At 37.7% G+C, this 20,649-nt stretch overlaps 1 protein-coding gene across 1 annotated transcript; it reads left to right on the top strand.

Annotated features, from left to right (window-relative positions):
* Window positions 1-15,930: 15,930 nt before the first annotated feature.
* On the top strand, window positions 15,931-16,689 carry LOC149818323 (uncharacterized). The gene has a single exon (XM_089986196.1). The coding sequence runs from the start codon at window positions 15,931-15,933 to the stop codon at window positions 16,687-16,689; it is 759 nt and encodes a 252-aa protein (XP_089842322.1).
* Window positions 16,690-20,649: the final 3,960 nt, after the last annotated feature.

The raw sequence follows: 20,649 nt of genomic DNA, 5'->3' as shown, positions 1-20,649 counted from the left end.
GAATATGCTAGAACCATGCTTCAAGATAAAAATTTACCAAAATACTTTTGGGCTGAAGCAATAAATACATCATGTTATGTTTTAAACTGTGTTCTTATTCGACCAATCTTACATAAAACATGTTTTGAATTGTATTATGTTCATATGCCAAAGATCTCATATTTCAAAAATTTTGGTAGTAAATGCTTCTTGTTAAATACCAAAGATAATCTTGATAAGTTTGATTCAAAATCAGATGAATCAATATTTCTTGGATATTCTTCTAGAAGTAAAGCTTATCGTGTTTTTAATAAAAGAACATCTTGCATTGAAGAATCTTTACATGTTGCATTTGATGAGAATTAGGAGAGAACTAGGCATTTGCTCATTCTTAGATTTATAAAATTTGTTTTTGAAAATGCTATTTTTGAACAAAATCTCAAAATCGCACCATATTAGTCGATCGATAAACTTCTAGTCGACTGATGTTTTTAAAATTTTTACTGAAGGAATCACACCTTATTAGTCGACCGATAAAATTCTAGTCGACTGATATTTTTTTTAAAAAAATTCAACTGAAGGGACCCGATACCCCTTGGATTTTTTTTAAATCATTTTTACACGTTTCTTTTTAACGCACCGCTTCATTTTATGCCCATTCGTTTTAAGGATTTCTTTTTTACAACCTCTCTCTCTCTCTCTCTCTCTCTCTCTCTCTCTCTCTCTCTCTCTCTCTCTCTCTCTCTCTCTCTCTTCTGTCTCTTCTGAAAACCTCTCAGAGTGACGGTCGCACCCCTCCTCGCCGGAATCTTCTGGCCGTGACCGATGCATCTTCAGTTTACGCTGGAATCCTCTTGTCGTGACTGGTGCATCTTCAGTTCTCGCCGAAATCCTCGTGTGGCAACCTCCTCACACTTGCCGTCATCCACTGCGTCATCTTCTTGCAGACGAACTCCTCCTCAACGAAACCCTTCTGTTGCAACTAAAGAGTTTCTACTGCAATGCCTAATGACATCCATGGCAGTGTTGAAAAGCCAAACGACATCTATTGTGTCTCAGCATGCTCTTCTCTAAGACTCATCGTTTTTCTGTAGCAACCAACTCCTCTACAACATCTCCACTTGTTCCTCTCAAAGATTTAGTTGATCAATCACTCTCACCAGACGACATTTGGAAGCTGACATCAACTGCGATTCTTCTTTGACAGGTGAATCTGTTTCATTCCTTTTCAACCATGCCTCGTCAGAAGACTGCATCCGCACAAGGTTCTCCTCCAACTACACCTCCAGCACGTCATGAATTTTCTCTCAGATTACTCCAAAATTCTCTTTTATATGATACTTTTGCATTGATTTCTGCACTTCTTATTTTACCAGGCCGAAATGTCCTATTTCATCTATTTTCTCGTTACAAAATCAGTGAATTATTTCCAGGTATTTCACATCTTTTTGATGCTGGTGCAGACCCCCTTCATTATCCTTTTCTGATCCACTTGTTTTACACAAATTTACAAATTGATCATGAAACTGGAATTCTTTCCTCTCTTGTTCGCGATGTTAAAATTGAGTTTGATTCTAAAATGCTTGAACAAATCCTAGAAATTCCACCTTCAGACACTCTTTTCAATACTATTGAACTTAATGATGAAAGAATTTTTGAACAAATTCTTCTTCTCGGTGGACCTCATTGCCCTCCTTTCAAAAATACCAATCTTCAAACTCGTGCACGCATTGCTGGACGAATTCTTGCGCATAATGTTCTACCTAAAACTGGTTCTTTTTATTACTATTCCACAGATCTATCTACGTCTCTTTATGTCTTATTTGGAAATATTTCTGTAAATTGGGCCAACGTGTATTTTACTAATTTGTGGAAACAAAAACCTTTTCTTCCTTATGGATGTCTTCTTACTCGTATTTTCAGATATTTCAAAGTACCATTAACCAATGAAAAATATATTAAGCAAAAAAAGTTCTTTGATCAAACTATTTTTAAATGAATGAAAATCAAATATCTACCACTTTAAACTTTGATCAAACTGAACCGTCTGAACCATCAATTTCTGAACCCTCACCATCTTCTGTGACACCTTTATCTCAAGCAAAACGAAAGAAATTTTCAACTAGTCAAGACAATGATAAAGTTTTGCAGCGACTGGAAGCTTTGGAGCTGCATCAACACACTTTTCGTGAAGATGTGACTCAACAACTTTCTTCAATTCAGAAAGATATTGCTGAACTCAAGGAGATCATCAAACGACACTTCTCTTGATCTTAGATTAATGTCCTTACTAAACTTTGATACTTTATGGGTTGTAATATTTTAAACTTAAAATTGCATTTTGTTTATGCTATGTCTGCCCTTACTCTTTTTGATTATGACAAAGGGGGAGAAAAAGATAGACCTTGCATGAGAAACATGAAAAATTAAGAGAAAATTACATCATGACAAGAAAATTACATCATGTGAAAGCATTGAAAATTGTATTTATGAAAAAGTTTTAGAAATTCATGAAGTAATGATGGAAATACAAACCAATCAATATGTGATATATGTGCTTTGAATGTACTAACTTTTAATGTTGTGCAACATATTGATAAGGGGAGTAAAATCTCCATCTATGCATCTAAATGCTTCATCTTTGATTAAGTTTGTCATCATCAAAAAGGGGGAGATTGTTACGACAATGAAGTCGTACATGATATTTCAAGTACAAGGTTTTGATAATGAGCAAGTGAATCAACAGCATTTCAACTAAGGCAATGAAGAAATATGACAAGCATTGAAGAACTTGATGCAGAATCTTTGAAGACTTATGTGCAAATGTAAAATTGTGTTTAATGTCTTAGATTCTTGTAAGAGCCTTACTTAGAGTGCATATTTCGGTTGTATTTCAGCTAAAAAGTCTTTTGAAAAACTTTTCTAAAAGAACTCTTCATGAAAATCTTTTTAGAAAACTCTTTTCTTAAATTTTCGTGTTTATTAGTCGACCAATAGACTCTCCAGTCGACTAATTCTTTCGTGCCAAATTTTCTAAACAAAATGTCATTTTTGTCAAATTAGTCGACTAATGACTTTATCAGTCGACTGAACAGAACATGTATTTTCAGAAAAATTTAGCAGCAGTCGACTGAAAGGTTTTTCAGTCTACTGATGATATTATCAGTCGACTAATTTTTTCTCTAGTTGACTAAGTTTCAAAGGTTCAGATTTTCAAACGGCTCGATAAATAGATCAGTCGACCAACGATAACTGTCAGACTACTAATAGCTAATTATCAGTCGACTAACTGTTGTTCCAGTCGACTAATTTTGTCGTTTTTCCTGAAACTTTAAAAAGGCGTGTCTTTTCATTTTTCTAACGTTTTGATCGTTCAAAATGGAATGTTTCGACACCCTTTCATACCCTAAATGTATGAAATGTTTCAACTATAAATATAAGTGCATTTTACACTCAAAAGCACTGCAATTCAATCAATTTGAATCAATTACTCTTTGCTTTTCACCCATATTCATTTTCTCACTCACGTGATATTTTTCACTTCAGTTTTTCACTCAAATTCCTTTGAGAGACAGTGAATTCGTGAGTAGAGTATTCCAACAACCTCAAAAGCTAATTGCATCTCATTTGCATTCATACGAAGGGCTCATAGGTTGTTTTGTAAGTTGTTACTTATTTCAATTTTCTGTAAAAGGAAAAGACTCATTGGTTTAAAGGAGTTGTTTGCTTTCAGTAGATGTGTTACTGGAAGTGGGACCGGATTTGATCTGTATGATCTTGTAGTTACACAAGGTTGATAGTGGAAATCTCAAATTGGTTTTGCTTGGGGACCCGATGTAGGTCGGGAAAGAGCGAACCAGGATAAATTATTGTGTTCTTTGTGTGATTGTTTTGCGAATTGCAAAATCCGTAAAAATTCCGCAGACGATATTTAAAAGCATTATTCACCCCCCCTCTAGTGCTCATTGCCTTGATCCTACTGCACTTTCATGCACCCCTTCTTTTTTGCCATGTTGGATGAAGCCAGCTGGGTCTGGACTCACGGTCCAGACCATGCTCAAGTTCGAGCACACCCGGGACAGCATAGATGTTGTCCTTCTTTGGTTCGGTCCCTGCACCATGTGACAGCATGTCATGCTGTCTTCACCTTTTTGCCGACTCCGCAGTGCTGCCCCAAACCGGGCCTGCACGTGTTCGCTTGGTGCCCCATGGCACTGTTGTGGTTGGTAAGAGTGTCAGCCTATTCTGGACAGCTGCAGCCTAGCCGTGGTTTCCTTCCGTTTCGCCACACTCCTTGTCTTGTTAGCAACGCCGGACTGCAGCCCATGAGGCTGCATAACTGCCTATGACACGGGTTCCAAATGACCCAGCAATTTCATGATTTTGGACGTATTATGACATAGACAAAACCACGCATTGGTCCAAAGCAAATAAAATATTGCGTACGTAGTTATGTATTCGCAATGTAATAGTAAGAACCAATGGCGCTTTGTCCTATGAAAATTTACGTTAAATGGTGATGTATGCGCACTAATTGACAAACCCACTAATACGAGTAGTGTGCTGCCTCGCCGAGTGTGTGTGTTCGCTTGTATAGAACGTAAAATGTTGCAAGTAACGCCTTATTGAATGCCTTCAAAATAAGGTTTTTGCGTAATTGAGGAACCTATGGCGTAGGACAAAAGGAATAAATGAATATGGCTTTTCCTTGTCTTACAATGCACGATGCATATTATATATTTATTTAAGAGTATAACACTTGTTTGTGGCGTGGTTTTTGATGGTATTGGAATGACATGTACACGACCACACACGCTTTAACATGAAAGCGATTGCACAAATGAATGATATTACATACTCACATTTGTGATAATTGAATGTACACTTACATTGTCAAATTGCATGTATTTTCCCCAAGTACGAGGGAGCTTGAGGCTCTTGGTATGAATCGCAGTCTTGTGAGACTTATGCGACATTTTAAACTCCTTGGCGAGTTGTTTGTGGGCGATGGACCCACTTAGCGAGATGTGCTCGCTTATGGTTGTAATACGTGGTTTATGATCGTTGGCACAGCTTGTGAGTCACGCTTTACTGTGGCAAATGTTTCTAATTGTCTCTCATAATGTGCAATGTTCTGTATCGTCACTCAGCTAGTTCTTGCAATTATGGCACGATGCATATACTTGTCTACTTGTATCTATGCACCGTTCACAATTACACCTTTGTTTGCACATCACAATCTATTGTACTGTTACCTTAGTAATTTATGTTCTGTGATGCATACCTTGTTACAATTGTTGATACATTGCTTACTTTTGTTTCTTGATGCATACCATGTTATTGCTAGTAATTGTCGATATTGCTCCATGTGTAGTTTTATCACTGCTTTATACATGCTCATGCTGTAATTGCTCAATTGTTGTAATTAAGAATGTTATGGGTTCTTGTTAAACTGTGCTTTCGTTTTCCACACATGGTATATCGTGTTTGGTTTCTCTCACCAGCTTGAAAGAGTACTGACCCCATTTTATGGGGATATAGGTGTTTTACTTAGGCGTGCGATGGAGCTCGATGTGCTGCAGCGGACTCTGAAGCCACACTTTTAGAGACTTTTGTTGGATCTTGGCAGTTTTGGTTTTGTATAAGGGATGATTTGTACATTTTTGTAAATGATAATAAAAGTTGTTTCTTTACTGTTGTTTCACTCCTACGACCCGCCCCGGAGTTCGCCGCTTATTTTCCTTGTTTTGGTTTCTTTCGCACTTGCGTACTCGTTTTTCAAAAAAAAAAGGTTTACCCTAAATGCAAAGGATTTTAAAGAATTTTACAAGTCGAGAAATCTGGGGGTGTCGCAATATGGTATCAGAGCAGTGTTTTAAAAGAGATAAAGAAGTGTGGTTCAAGTCTCTGCACGCATCAGCCATCGCACTGTAAGTATTTCTAATTTAGTTTCTGTTGTTTGACTGCTTGTTTTGTTTGATTTGATGAATTGTGTGTTTTTGGGTGTCTTCCGATGTGAGACACAGTTTCGTGTTTAAGCCTCGTATATCGGGCTTAAGATATCGATTATCAGAACCTAAGGGTTCGTTTACGCTTGCGGATCTATTTTCCCAAGCCGATCCGAGTTGACTCCTGTGAGAATTGGAAATTTCGACTGAGACTTAGGGGACTACTTGCGTAGTTCGCCCTTCTCGTTCCACATCGTGTGGTGGAAATGATCGATACATCGTAGCGATTATCAAGCTTTTACCCTTCTCGTATTATAGACGAGATGGCTTCGATGAGAATCATCGTGTGAGGCTCTGAGTGGATGTTTTCTCTCTTTTCCAACTTCGTTAGAATTGTTCGTGACGCTGTCTTTGACGAAGGGTATCTTGCTGGATGTGATCCCTTTTGGACAGAAGGCGGAAGCCTTGTCTGTGTCAGTGAGCCTCTGCGTATCCCGTTGGCGGATACTACTGATTTCCCCAGTCATTTTTTATGATGAGAACGTATCTATTGTTACGTGCTTAGCATGTCGCGTTTGTGTCGCCGGTGAGGGCATTTGACTCTTGAGTGGGTCATGTTCTGGGGATAGTTAACACCGATCATCTAGGTGTTCTTGCTCGTGAGAAAGCATTGCGGGAATTTTTGTTTTCCCTACCATTGTCTGGAGGATGGTGGTGTCGGCTCAGGAGGTGATTCCTGGTAGTGTCAATTGTGCCGTTGGATGGAGTAGCTCTCTAGCGATGCCGTTAGCGTGGCGATTCGCTAACGATGCCATTAGGATGGCTAGTTCCTAATGAGGTTGCTGGGATGGTGATTCTCCAGCAAGGCCGTCAGCGTGGCGATTCCCTGACGATGCCATTAGCGTGATGATTCGCTAACAATGCCATTAGGATGGCGAGTTCCTAATGAGGTTGCTGGGATGACGATTCTCCAGCAAGGCCGTCAGCATGATGATTCTCTGACGATGCCGTTAGCATGACGATTCGCTAACGATGCCATTAGGATAGTGGTTTCCTAATGATGCTACTGGAGTAGTGATTCTTCAGTAATGCCATCAGGGTGGAGGTTCTCTGATGATGCCGTTAGAGTGGTGATTCTCTAACGATGTCGCTAGGGTGGCGATTCCCTACCGATGATATGAGTAATTATGACTCTCGTGTTTGGTTGTGTTAGAGTGGTGGTCCTCTAACGTTTGTTGTCTAGAATAGTGATTTTCTAGCGATAGCGGCCTTGTTTGGTGTCGCTTGCATCGTTTGTGGAACACGTTTGTTGTCGTGTTGTGTTGCATGATTGAATTGTGTTGTGGTTTCTGTCTGGATTATAAGGTGTTGTATACTGATCATGCATATAATTCAGGGTTTATTAACATTTAAATATGCATGATTTTATAAAACAATGTTTCAAAAACCCAATTTTATGATAGTTTTCGAGTAAATGTGCTTAAATGATTTAAAAATAGAAAATGCATGAAAAATAGTTTTATTTTACATTTTTATGCATATTTTAGTTTTTGTTACATTCATAGTAGTTTGGTTTTAGTTTTTATTAAAATTAAAAATAAAAAAATAAAAAAAAATGGAGAAAAATAGTTTTATATTCATTTTAAGTGTTTTTTTTTTAGAAAAGAAGAAAAAAAAATTATTATTAGAATATTTTATTTTTAGTTTCTTTTTAAATAAAAAAAATAAAAAAAAAAGTTTTGTTTGTAACTTGTTGAAAAAAATTGTAACAAACCATTGCACGGTTTGGTTTTTGATTTAAAAAAAAAAGTGAAAAAAAAAAAAAGAAAACCGGCTGGAACCGGTTTGCAGTTTTTTTAAAAGCTGAAAAAAAATCTGTACAAACCGGTGAACCAGTTTGATGTTTTTAAAAACCCAAAAAACGAAAATCTCCAGGCGCCTCTTCCATACGCCTGAAACTTCCTCTGGTTTTCCCCTCTTTCCCTCTTTTCTCACCATCCTCCACTAACACCGGCATCTCCTCTTCCCTACCTTCCCCTTCTCTCTCTTTCTCTGTCTACAATCCAGTCGGCAGCAGTGGAGGACTCTTCAGTCCGGTGAATGGCGCACGGTGGAGGCCGCCAACTTCTCTTCTAATCCTTCTGACTACAGTAAGTCTGTTCCTAACTTCTTCTTCTTCTTCCTCCGATTCTTTTTCTTCATCTAATATGATTCTTCTTCCTCTTCTTCCTCTTCTTCTTCCGATCTCTTCTTTTTCCTCTTCTCATTTCAATTCTTCTTCTTCTTCTTCTTCTTCTTCTTCTTCTTCTTCTTCTTCTTCTTCTTCTTATTCTTCTTCATCTTCTTCTTCTTCTTCTTCTTCTTCTTTCATCTTCAGATCTTCTTCATTTGTTTCTTTTTATTCAATTGCTATTGATTTTTTTTGTGAAAAATTAAAACTAAAAAAAAAACGTAAAAAGGAAAAACAGAAAAAAAATGTGCATCAGATTTTAAATTCTGTAATAAACGCATTTCCTGTTTCATTTTAAAATTCCTGTAAATTCTTGTTTGTGTAGTTATATTTTTACTTTCTATTTTCATTTTTTTATTTCCTGTTTTCAATTGTTGCGTCTCTTCCCTGATTTCATGTGTTTCAAGTGACTTTATGTAGTTGCTGTTTGTGTTTCATGCTGTGTTTTTTTTCTCCTACATTGTTCATCTTTAGATTCATTGTTTTTCATTTGTTAGAGTTCATTGTCTGTTTGTATTGATTCTGATTTTTTTAATTTCATGTCATTTAATTTTTTGTTTTCAATATCTGATTTCTTCTTGTAGTTTTTTTTTAAAACCGTGATTTGTTGTTTTTATTTGCAGTACAACACTTGTTTCTTATTTTTCCTTATTGCAATTTCCTGTGCTTAAGTCATTTACGGTTTTCTCTAATTGTTTTCATTCTTGTTTTCATTTTATTTTTTTTATGTCTTAAGTCATCTTCCTGTTCTTTTGATACAGTCAATTCCTGTTTCTTCACAATCTGAATTTCCTGTTTTGCTATCTTGTTTGTTTTTTACTGAAATAAATTCCTGTTTGTTTTTAAATCATTCATTCTCTTATGTTTTTTTTATCTCTCATTTCCTGTTTTGTTAACTAGGTATTATTTGTATTAGTTCGTTGTTAGTTGAGTAAAATAAGTTTGGGTTAATTAGTTATGAGTAATTAGTTAGTTAGATTTAATTAGAAATCAATCCCATGTTGTCATTTAGATTTCTTGTATAATTTCCTTCATATTTTTTAGCATTTAGCTAGTTTAGTACAATTTCTATTTCGATCTCTTGTACTGCTCGTGTTCATCTGAATTGTGCAGGATAGCACAGGACTGGAGCGGAAGCGATTACGTGACACGAAGTACGAAGAATAAAGCATCTTTTTACTTTTTAGTTCAGCATTAAGAATTTTAATTGGGTTTGTAAATATCGCACTTTACGCCCTCTGCGAAGGGTATTCATTTGTTGTAATAGTTAGTTGTTTTTACCTTTTCTGAACATTTTACATTTCAATAATTCAGCAATAAAGAATAGTTTAGATTTGTGTACTTGAATACAAAATATTCTCGTTCCCTGAGTTCGACCCGGTCTCATCCACTAGTGAGAACCGGTTTTTATTATTTGATGTCTGGTTTTCACATGTTTTTCATATAAAAATCTTTTCAAAATTACAACGATTTAAAAGAAGACATCAAATTTTTGGCGCCGTTGCCGGGGAACGGCGTAATATTAGTATTCACTTTATTGCCTAGTGTTTGTGTTGCATTTAAGTTTAGAACCACGTATGTGCATATCTTAGAGAAGAGCTTATTTTTCTGCACAGCCCACCTACTAGGACCCTCTTAGAGGTGACTGTGTACGATTGGTACCGTACACATAGATTTCATATTTCTTTGCATAATCTCTGTTATGTGTAACTGCGTGGTGTTTGTTTAGTTTTTGTTGTTTTTAGTCTACTCGCTTTGTGGTTTGCGTGGTTTGGCCGCTTAGTGCGTTAGTTAGGTAGAAAACCCAAAGTTAGGACGTGTTACACCGGTCTACTCTAAGGTGTACGCAATGGCTGACGATCATCAATTGATCCGTCCTTTGAGGGAGTACTTTATGCCAAATACGTATACTTCCACCTCCTGCATCATGAGACCTGATGTAGGAGCGAGCCATTTTGAGATTAAGGCCAGTGTGATTCAAATGTTACCTTCGTTTTATGGCCTTAGCAATGAGGACCCATATCGTCATCTCGACGAATTCCTTGAGATTTGCTCGACTGTGCGAATCAATAACTTTGGAGATGATGCTATGCGGTTGACTTTGTTTCCGTTCTCTCTCAAAGATAAAGCCAAGCACTGGCTAAAATCTCTTGAGACGGTTCGTATTACTACTTGGGAAGCAATGCAAACAGAATTTTTAAAAAAATATTTCCCAATTGGTAAGACGAATCAGTTTCGTAAAGCTATAACCAGTTTTTCTCAAATTGAGGGAGAACAATTTCACGAGTCTTGGGAGAGATTGAAAGATCTTCTCCGCAAGTGTCCCCATCACCAGGTGCCTCGTTGGCAGTTGGTGCAGTATTTTTATGACGGACTTACTGAGAAGCATCGTCAAATGGTTGATTCGTCTTGTGGGGGCACTTTTATGCTCAAGAGTGAGGACGAAGTGTGATCTTTATTTGAGACCTTGAGTGAAAACACGATGCATCATACCTTGTTTTCACGGCTCGATAGGACTACACATGTGTCTAGTGGTCCTAGGAAAGTTGGGATTTCTGAAGTTGGGTCCGAGTTAGAATTACGTACCAAGGTTGACCAGTTGACTAGGAAGTTAGATCAATTCTTAGCCAATTCTTCGAGAAATTAAGTAGAAAGAGTGTGCGAGCTATGTGCTAGCCCTGCACACTGTGTTGTAGATTGTCCGGCAGCGCCATTATATCCTGAATTCGTTCAGGAGCAGGTGAAGGCTGCCCAAGGTTTCGCTAGACCCATGCATGATTCATTTACATCCTCATATAACCCAGGTTGGCGAAACCAGTTCATTTTTCCATCCCATCAGCCCTCCCAGACACAGTATAGACCCAGTAACCCTTCACAAGGTTACTCGCACCCCATTTTTCCACAGGTTCATCCCCCAGCCCAACCTCTTTATACTTAACCCCATCCTCATGAGCCTTCATTTAGTCAATCCTTCCAAGATAGGATATTACAACTTTTGAGCTCCCATACGCAGTCAATAGCCAAGCTAGAGACTCAAATGGGACAATTGGTTGAGACTTTTGCTAGGCAAAGCCAGAGGAACCTTCATAGTCAGTCTGTTGTCTCAAAGGGAGAGAATTCCATGTCATTTGACTTGCAACCCACCGATTCACATCATGAGCAAGTCGAATCTGTTACATCCCTTCAGTATGGGCAGGCATGTCACTCCACTCAGGAATCGACTCATGAACCCCATATCATTTCTACTGACGAGTCGATCTCCATGATACCTCAGCAGAAGGGGCCAGAACTACAGCATACATTTTCATCATATAAAGCCCCATTTTCTCAGCCTTTAGGATCACCAATTGTTTTTAGTAAGCAAGAGGTGCAGATGCAGAAGGTGCTTGACCAAGTCAAGCCTGATTATATTCACCACTTGTCTGAAGTTGCATTCATTGATAGTCGGTCGGTCCTGGACTCTCATTTCTTGACCAGTCTCTCAGATGAGACTAATCTCCGTTCTTCATGTCAAGAGAGTCATGATACTACATTTGGAGGTAGAAGGGATGAAAACACAGTGCGTAGTGTCACAGATGACACTCTTTTCTTTATAGAGCCCGGTTGAGCCTGACTTCATGTCCATTGATCTCATGGACGATGAAGGTTTTTCCAGGGATCCGTCTGGCTGGGGACGTGAAACTTAGCGCTTTATGGGAGGCAACCCATATTCTGTACAGTATTACATTTGTTGTTAGGATTTGTAGATTTCATTTGGTTTTATTTTTCGTTTTCTATCTTTTCTATGAGTTTCATGTTTTGTCATGTATACATTGCATTCATTACATTCATAGAACGTGCATTTTTAATTCATGTGAGGTCATTCTACTCTTTTCCCTCATTTATTTCTCTCATGTGCATTCACTTAGTTTCATTCAAGCATGGGGGAGTGCCACTGGGACAATGTCATTCAAGCATGGGGGAGGGTGTAGTTTGCACACCTTGATATTTCTGTTTACGTTCTTGCACTTGTTTACACATCTCTCATGAAAAAGTAGATTTTTAAAGAAAGAGTTTGAACTTATATGAATGTTATTTCAAATCTGATGTTTTTAGAGGATTTTTAAGCCCCACGAAATTTTTTTCTGACATAGATCTAAAAATTATGGTTGTTTATGTGGATTTCAAAGAAATGATGATAGATACATGTTAGAATTTATTTTGAATCATAAATATGAATATGCGCAGTTCTATTTTTGAAAAACTAAGCAAATGAACAAAAGCGTAAAAATGAGCTCAAAAGAAAAAAATAACATGTGTTAGGTTGTTTGGATAATTCCATAATCCTTAGTAGATGGAACTTAGATGTAAGTTGAAACTTTTAATTCCATTTTCAAAAAGGAGAGTGGAAAACTTTGTGATCCTAAGTAACTGAGAACAGATACAAGTTGAAATGTTTGATTCTCACGTTATAAAGGTGAATGAAGGAAGTCACTTTTATGTCTTAGTTGATATCTTTTTGTATGTATTGAAAAAGTATAGAAGATATTGACATTGCACAAGGCATAAAAGCAGACCACACGCAAGCTATAAGAGAAGAATGAATGCGCAAAAAGAAAAAGCGTAAAAAAATGAAAAAAATTGAGAAAAGAGCTGAAAAAGAAAGAAAAGTTCAGTGCTTAGAAGTGTGATTGAGAAAACATGTGTAGAAAACATATGAGTGAGGATAAGTAAATAATAATATGTTTTTATTGGATTTTCTAAGAATAAAACATAAATAATTGTGATATTTAGAAAAGTGAAAGAAATTCTTTTTCTGTGGTGGTATATAAAAGACTCTAATTATGTTTTGATTTTGAAACAACAGGAAATATTTGTGAAAACAAAGTCTTTGATTACCTACTGCTTATGAGGATGTGTAATATTTTGCATACATGACAGAGATGTTTGTGGGTAGCATCACTGCAAACCCTCACGAGACCTTACTCGTCCACTGGGGTAACCCAGGGGTTGAAAGGGCTTGTTGCATGAGCTAAATGCAACCGTGATTCCTACGAAAGTGAGTTAGGTGATAGTTTGATTTCTTGCATTTTTCTAATTTGCTCGAGGACTAGCAAAACATAAGCATGGGGGTATTTGATCATGCATATAATTCAGGGTTTATTAACATTTAAATATGCATGATTTTATAAAACAATGTTTCAAAAACCCAAGTTTATGATAGTTTTCGAGTAAATGTGCTTAAATGATTTAAAAATAGAAAATGCATGAAAAATAGTTTTATTTTACATTTTATGCATATTTTAGTTTTTGTTACATTCATAGTAGTTTGGTTTTAGTTTTTATTAAAATTAAAAATAAAAAAAATAAAAAATAAAAAAAATGGAGAAAAATAGTTTTATATTCATTTTAAGTGTTTGTTTTTTTAGAAAAGAAGAAAAAAATTATTATTAGAATAGTTTTATTTTTAGTTTCTTTTTAAATAAAAAAAAAGTTTTGTTTGTAACTTGTTGAAAAAAATTGTAACAAACCATTGCACGGTTTGGTTTTTTATTTTAAAAAAAAAACTGAAAAAAAAATAATAGCAAACCGGCTAGAACCGGTTTGCAGTTTTTTTAAAAGCTGAAAAAAAATCTGTACAAACCGGTGAACCGGTTTGATGTTTTTAAAAACCCAAAAAATGAAAATCTCCAGGCGCCTCTTCCATATGCCTGAAACTTCCTCTGGTTTTCCCCTCTTTCCCTCTCTTTCCCTCTTTTCTCACCATCCTCCACTAACACCGGCATCTCCTCTTCCCTACCTTCCCCTTCTCTCTCTTTCTCTGTCTACAATCCAGCCGGCAGCAGTGGAGGACTCTTCAGTCCGGTAAATGGCGCACGGTGGAGGCTGCCAACTTCTCTTCTAATCCTTCCGGCTATGGTAAGTCTGTTCCTAACTTCTTCTTCTTCCTCCTCTGATTCTTTTTCTTTATCTAATATGATTCTTCTTCCTCTTCTTCTTCCTCTTCTTCTTCCGATCTCTTCTTTTTCCTCTTCTCATTTCAATTCTTCTTCTTCTTCTTCTTCTTCTTCTTCTTCTTCTTCTTCTTCTTCTTCTTCTTCTTCTTCAGTTCTTATTCTTCTTCATCTTTTTCATCTTCTTCTTCTTCTTCTTCTTCTTCTTTCATCTTTAGATCTTCTTCATTTGTTTCTTTTTATTCAATTGCTATTGATTTTTTTTGTGAAAAATTAAAACTAAAAAAAAAACGTAAAAAGGAAAAACAGAAAAAAAATGTGCATCAGATTTTAAATTCTGTAATAAACGCATTTCCTGTTTCATTTTAAAATTCCTGTAAATTCTTGTTCATGTAGTTATATTTTTACTTTCTATTTTCATTTTTTTATTTCATGTTTTCAATTGTTGCGTCTCTTCCCTGATTTCATGTGTTTCAAGTGACTTTATGTAGTTGTTGTTTGTGTTTCATGCTATTTTTTTTCTCCTGCATTGTTCATCTTTAGATTCATTGTTTTTCATTTGTTAGAGTTCATTGTCTGTTTGTATTGATTCTGATTTTTTTAATTTCATGTCATTTAATTTTCTGTTTTCAATATCTGATTTCTTCTTGTAGTTTTTTTTAAAACCGTGATTTGTTGTTTTTATTTGCAGTACAACACTTGTTTCTTATTTTTCCTTATTGCAATTTCCTGTGCTTAAGTCATTTACGGTTTTCTCTAATTGTTTTCATTCTTGTTTTCATTTTATTTTTTTTATGTCTTAAGTCATCTTCCTGTTCTTTTGATACAGTCAATTCCTGTTTCTTCACAATCTGAATTTCCTGTTTTGCTATCTTGTTTGTTTTTGACTGAAATAAATTCTTGTTTGTTTTTAAATCATTCATTCTCTTATGTTTTTTTTTTATCTCTCATTTCCTGTTTTGTTAACTAGGTATTATTTGTATTAATTCGTTGTTAGTTGAGTAAAATAAGTTTGGGTTAATTAGTTATGAGTAATTAGTTAGTTAGATTTAATTAGAAATCAATCCCATGTTGTCATTTAGATTTCTTGTATAATTTCCTTCGTATTTTTTAGCATTTAGCTAGTTTAGTACAATTTCTATTTTGATCTCTTGTACTGCTCGTGTTCATCTGAATTGTGCAGGATAGCACAGGACTGGAGCGGAAGCGATTACGTGACACGAAGTACGAAGAATAAAGCGTCTTTTTACTTTTTAGTTCAGCATTAGGAATTTTAATTGGGTTTGTAAATATTGCACTTTACGCCCTCTGCGAAGGGTATTCATTTGTTGTAATAGTTAGTTGTTTTTACCTTTTCTGAACATTTTACATTTCAATAATTCAGCAATAAAGAATAGTTTAGATTTGTGTACTTGAATACAAAATATTCCCGTTCCCTGAGTTCGACCCGGTCTCATCCACTAGTGAGAACCGGTTTTTATTATTTGATCTCTGGTTTTCACATGTTTTCCATATAAAAATCTTTTCAAAATTACAACGATTTAAAAGAAGACATCATATACTTATGATTTTTTTTGCATGATTGCGGCGATTATCATTTTTGCGAACATGGTTGTCAGACCTAGCGATTGATTTTGTGTCTTTTTGGTCATCATAGATGACTTGGAAGACTAGATGCGATAATATTATGGGCGTTGTGAACAACCTTACGGAGGTTGTGCAATAGCAGGTGGTTGTGATACAGCAGTCAGGTGTGAACCTTCAACACGTAGCCCAAGGTGTGTAGAACAGTAGCACGGTTATGTATAAGTGATTCATGTAGTTAGATCCTTCTGCTTTTATGGGTAAGACAAACCCTGAAGCTGTTGAATCATGGTTACGTGAGATAGAACATATTTTTCGTGTTTTGGATGTCCCAGAGGAGAAGAAAGTGAGTTTTGGTACTTATCATTTGAAAGACCATGCTGAGAAGTGGTGGGATACTGTCTCTTCGGTCAAATTCAAGGACGCGACTGTTACGTGGGAAGAATTTGTTGAAGTTTTTAACTCTGCGTATTTTCCGAGGCACGAGCGCAGTAAGAAGATGCAAGAATTTCTAGACTTGCAACAAGGAATGATGACCTTGTCAGATTATATCACGAAGTTTCGTTGTCTGGAATGGTATTGTCCGAATATTTACGTTGCGGAGCATGATCGAGCAATAAAGTTCGCTCGTGGTTTGAGGCCTACCTTGAGAACTAAAGTATTCACTAGTGGGCCGAAGTCGCTAGAAAAAGCTATCGAAGTAGCTACGTTACTAGATGAAGACCAAGTGAATCATCAGGCTCAAGTTTTTGTAATTGCCAGCGAGAATAAACCTAGTAAGGTAGAGTCCTCGCCACCTACTAGGGAGCGGAAGCGTCAGAAAGTGCAGCAGAACCGCCAACGAAAGCGATCCCAGCGATCGAATGTCCAACGGAAGTGTCGGCAATGTGACGAAGATCACGGTCTTGGAACTTGTCCTCTCTTCGATGGCAAGTGTTTCAAGTGTGAACAACCCGGGTATGTTGCCAAGTTTTGCCCGAAGAAGTCTATGAGAGACTTAGTTGTGGCTGATTAGGCGTTGTCAGACAAGATCTGACCATTTTGTTGTTGCTTGTTGTTTTGTGATTTCGCGGACGAAATCCTTTTTAAAGAGGGTACAATGTAACACCCATGATTTTTTTGAGAAATTTATTGCTTACTTAATATTGAAGTGTGTGCTTTTGGGTGTTAACACGTAATTTGATGTAAATTGATTGTGCTTTGTATTTCTGCTTTGTACGCGCGACCCAAAAATTGCGTAAATACACTATGTAAGTAAGAAGTGCCTAACTCTGGACGAATTAGCTTCTGAAACTTTAAGGGTTAATTTATAATATACTTTTATAGTTTGTCCCCAAATTTGGGACCTGTACGACGTAAAAACCTCGTCAATGCATGTGAATTACGAGTTTTGATCCACGATTAGACCCGAATCGTAATACGCTTAATTCTTGCAAACGAAAGGCAATTTTCTTGAGAGACATCAAGCATTCCATATTAATTAAGGTTTTGAAGAGAACTAAATGATTTATTGGAATTAATTTAGTGTTTTAATGCATTAATTAAGCATTGTTTTGAAACATAGAACATTGGCGATTTTGGATTTGGACCCGGATTACTAGTAGAGGACCCAAACCTATTGGGCGTCCTCTCTAGAGGATGATTTTGAGCTTGGTTGACCAGATGGTCAAAGGTAGACCAACTGGATGGCATGTTTGAAAATATTTGCATGGGTTTTGAAATAGAGGCCACGATTGGCCATTTCCTCCTTTCAACACTCATGATTAGCCTTGAAGCTCATCATGAGGGGGCGTTTTTCCAATAAAGGAGGCATGGGGCTGGCACCCCATGGCTCTTTTGTAATATTTTTGAAACCATTCAAATGGCTAAACCGATTGGCTAGCCTTAGGGGCAGCCCTTGTAATTCCTTCAAGATTTAAAGCCTTTTTGAAACCCTTTTATAATGGCATTTTTGAAAAGCTTTTTAGAAATTTCAAATGCATGACATGCATTGGGTGAGGGCTGGCAATGGGGGGGGGGCATGGAGCACCCCAGCCGTCCATCACTCCTCTTTAAATCTTAGCCATCCATTTCTTTAACCCTAACTACTTAAAGCATTAAGAGAGAGAAAGGGGCGATTTTTCTTGGAGCCTCCTCTCTCTCCTCTCTTGCTCTCCCCCTCTCTCCTCTATCTCCAACGTGAGTGTTTGGTGTGGGTGAGCACCTAGCTGGAGCTTCTCAACCGTAGCCACCAACCTCCTCCATCTCCTCCATTTTCTAAAGCCTCGAAGGTGAGCTCTCCTCTCAAACACCATTTGTGGATTTCGTTGAAACGTGTCCTTCATGTTCTTGCATTTTTTTAAGTCTCCCTTTTTCACCTACCTTAAGGTGGGTCTTCGTTTAAGAGCATTTTGATTTTTAGTTCCACGATGATGTTTTCTTTAAACAAGCTTGCATGCATCATGTTATAAGTTTTTGATTAAGCATTTTCAGTTTGATTCCTCATTCATGTGTTATACGGAATGGGTTGCATGCATTGTGAATGAGCTTGCGGTTGAGCACGTTTTTAGGTTGCTTGCATGGTTTAATTTGTAGCAGCAAGGCTTTTCTAAAGCTTTGTTTCGGTTGGCAAGGAGGCCACGGTTGCCACATGTCCAGCAAACCCGACTCATACGGGTTAGCCCCTTTGAGGGTGTTGTTAGCTTTGGCCAAACCGATTGAGCCGTGATTGAACGCACATTAAGTTTCCTCATTTTTTTTCAGCTATTTTATTTTATGTTGGACATTGAGCCTTTGTTTTGTTTTCTTGGGTAGAACGGTCCAGACTTGCTGGACGTGTCCAGCAGGGTTTAGCCCAGACCGACCCCAACATGGGCGCCCCTTTCTTTCTCCCTCTCTTTTCGGTTCAGCTTGAGCTTTAGCCGAACCCACCAACTCGGGTTGGTGTGGGTTCGGTTCCCAGCCTCACGCCTGACATGGTCTGGACCGAATGTGGTCCAGACCTGTCAAAGGACTGCCTTAGGTTCATTCAGTTTGGGCGGCAGCCCCTCATGCGCCTCCAGTTTGGGCATTCGGCCCTTGCTGCAGCTGCAACGATCAGGCAGCAAGCCTGCACCCCTTCTCTTTTGCGATGCTGGCTGAAGCCAGCTGGGTCTGGACTCACGGTCCAGACCGTGCTCAAGTTCGAGCACACCCGGGACATCATAGATGTTGTCCTTCTTCGGTTCGGTCCGTGCATCATGTGACAGCATGTCATGCTGTCTTCACCTTTTTGCCGACTCCGCAATGCTACCCCAAACCGGGCCTGCACGTGTTCGCTTGGTGCCCCATGGCACTGTTGTGGCTGGTAAGAGTGTCAGCCTATTATGGACAGCTGCAGCTCAGCCGTGGTTTCCTTCAGTTTTGCCACGCTCCTTGTCTCGTTAGCAACGCCGGACTGCAGCCCATGAGGCTGCATAAGTGCCTATGACACGGGTTCCAAATGACCCAGCAATTTCATGATTTTGGACGTATTATGACATAGACAAAACCACGCATTGGTCCAAAGCAAATAAAATATTGCGTACGTAGTTATGTATTCACAATGTAATAGTAAGAACCAATGGCGCTTTGTCCTATGCAAATTTATGTTAAATGGTGATATATGCGCACTAATTGACAAACCCACTAATACGAGTAGTGTGCTGCCTCGCCGAGTGCATGTGTTCGCTTGTATAGAACGTAAAATGTTGCAAGTAACGCCTTATTGAATGCCTTCAAAATAAGGTTTTGGCGTAATTGAGGAACCTATGGCGTAGGACAAAATGAATAAATGAATATGACTTTTCCTTGTCTTACAATGCATGATGCATATTATATATTTATTTAAGAGTATAACACTTGTTTGTGGTGTGGTTTTTGATGGTATTGGAATGACATGTACACGACCACACACGCTTTAACACGAAAGCGATTGCACAAATGAATGATATTACATACTCACATTTGTGATATTTGAATATACACTTATATTGGCAAATTGCATATATTTTCCCTAAGTATGAGGGAGCTTGAGGCTCTTGGTATGAATCGCAGTCTTGTGAGACTTATGCGACATTTTAAACTCCTTGGCGAGTTATTTGTGGGTGTTGGACCCACTTAGCGAGATGTGCTCGCTTATGGTTGTAATACGTGGTTTATGATCGTTGGCACAGCTTGTGAGTCACGCTTTACCGTGACAAATGTTTCTAACTGTCTCTCATAATGTGCAATGTTTTGTATCGTCACTCAACTAGTTCTTGCAATTATGGCACAATGCACATACTTGTCCACTTGTACCTGTGCACCGTTCACAATTACACCTCTGTTTGCACATCACAATTTGTTGTAATGTTACCTTAGTAATTTATGTTCTGTGATACATACCTTGTTACAAATGTTGATACATTGCTTACTTATGTTTTTTGATAGATACCATATTATTGCTAGTAATTATCGATATTGCTCCATGTGTAGTTTTATCACTGCTTTATACATGCTCATGCTGTAATTGCTCAATTATTGTAATTAAGCATGCTATGGGTTCTTGTTAAACTGTGCTTTCATTTTCCACACATGGTATATCGTGTTTGGTTTGTCTCACCAACTCGAAAGAGTACTGGCCCCGTTTTATGGGGATACAGGTGTTTTACTTAGGCGTGCGATGGAGCTCGATGTGCTGCAGTGGACTCTGAAGCCACACTTTTAGAGACTTTTGTTGGATCTTGACAGTTTTGGTTTTGTATAAGGGATGATTTGTATATTTTTGTAAATGATAATAAAAGTTGTTTCTTTACTATTGTTTCACTCCTGCGACCCGCCCCGGAGTTCGCCGCTTGTTTTTCTTGTTTTGGTTTCTTCCGCACTTGTGTACTCGTTTTTCAAAAAAAAAAGGTTTACTCTAAATCCAAAGGATTTTAAAGAATTTTACAAGTCGGGAAATCTGGGGGCGTCGCATGCTATCCCTGTCTATGGCTGC

Source organism: Nuphar pumila, chromosome 13 (assembly GCF_984573655.1).
Source record: "Nuphar pumila chromosome 13, dmNupPumi1.hap1.1, whole genome shotgun sequence".
Lineage (NCBI taxonomy): Eukaryota > Viridiplantae > Streptophyta > Magnoliopsida > Nymphaeales > Nymphaeaceae > Nuphar > Nuphar pumila.
The sequence above is the reverse complement of the archived record's forward strand: the minus strand, read 5'-3'. Positions and strand labels throughout refer to the sequence as shown.

What these genes read in the sequence shown, in the direction of transcription:
- LOC149818323 (XM_089986196.1), top strand. Translation starts at nt 15,931, where the DNA reads ATGGGTAAGACAAACCCTGAAGCTGTTGAATCATGGTTACGTGAGATA.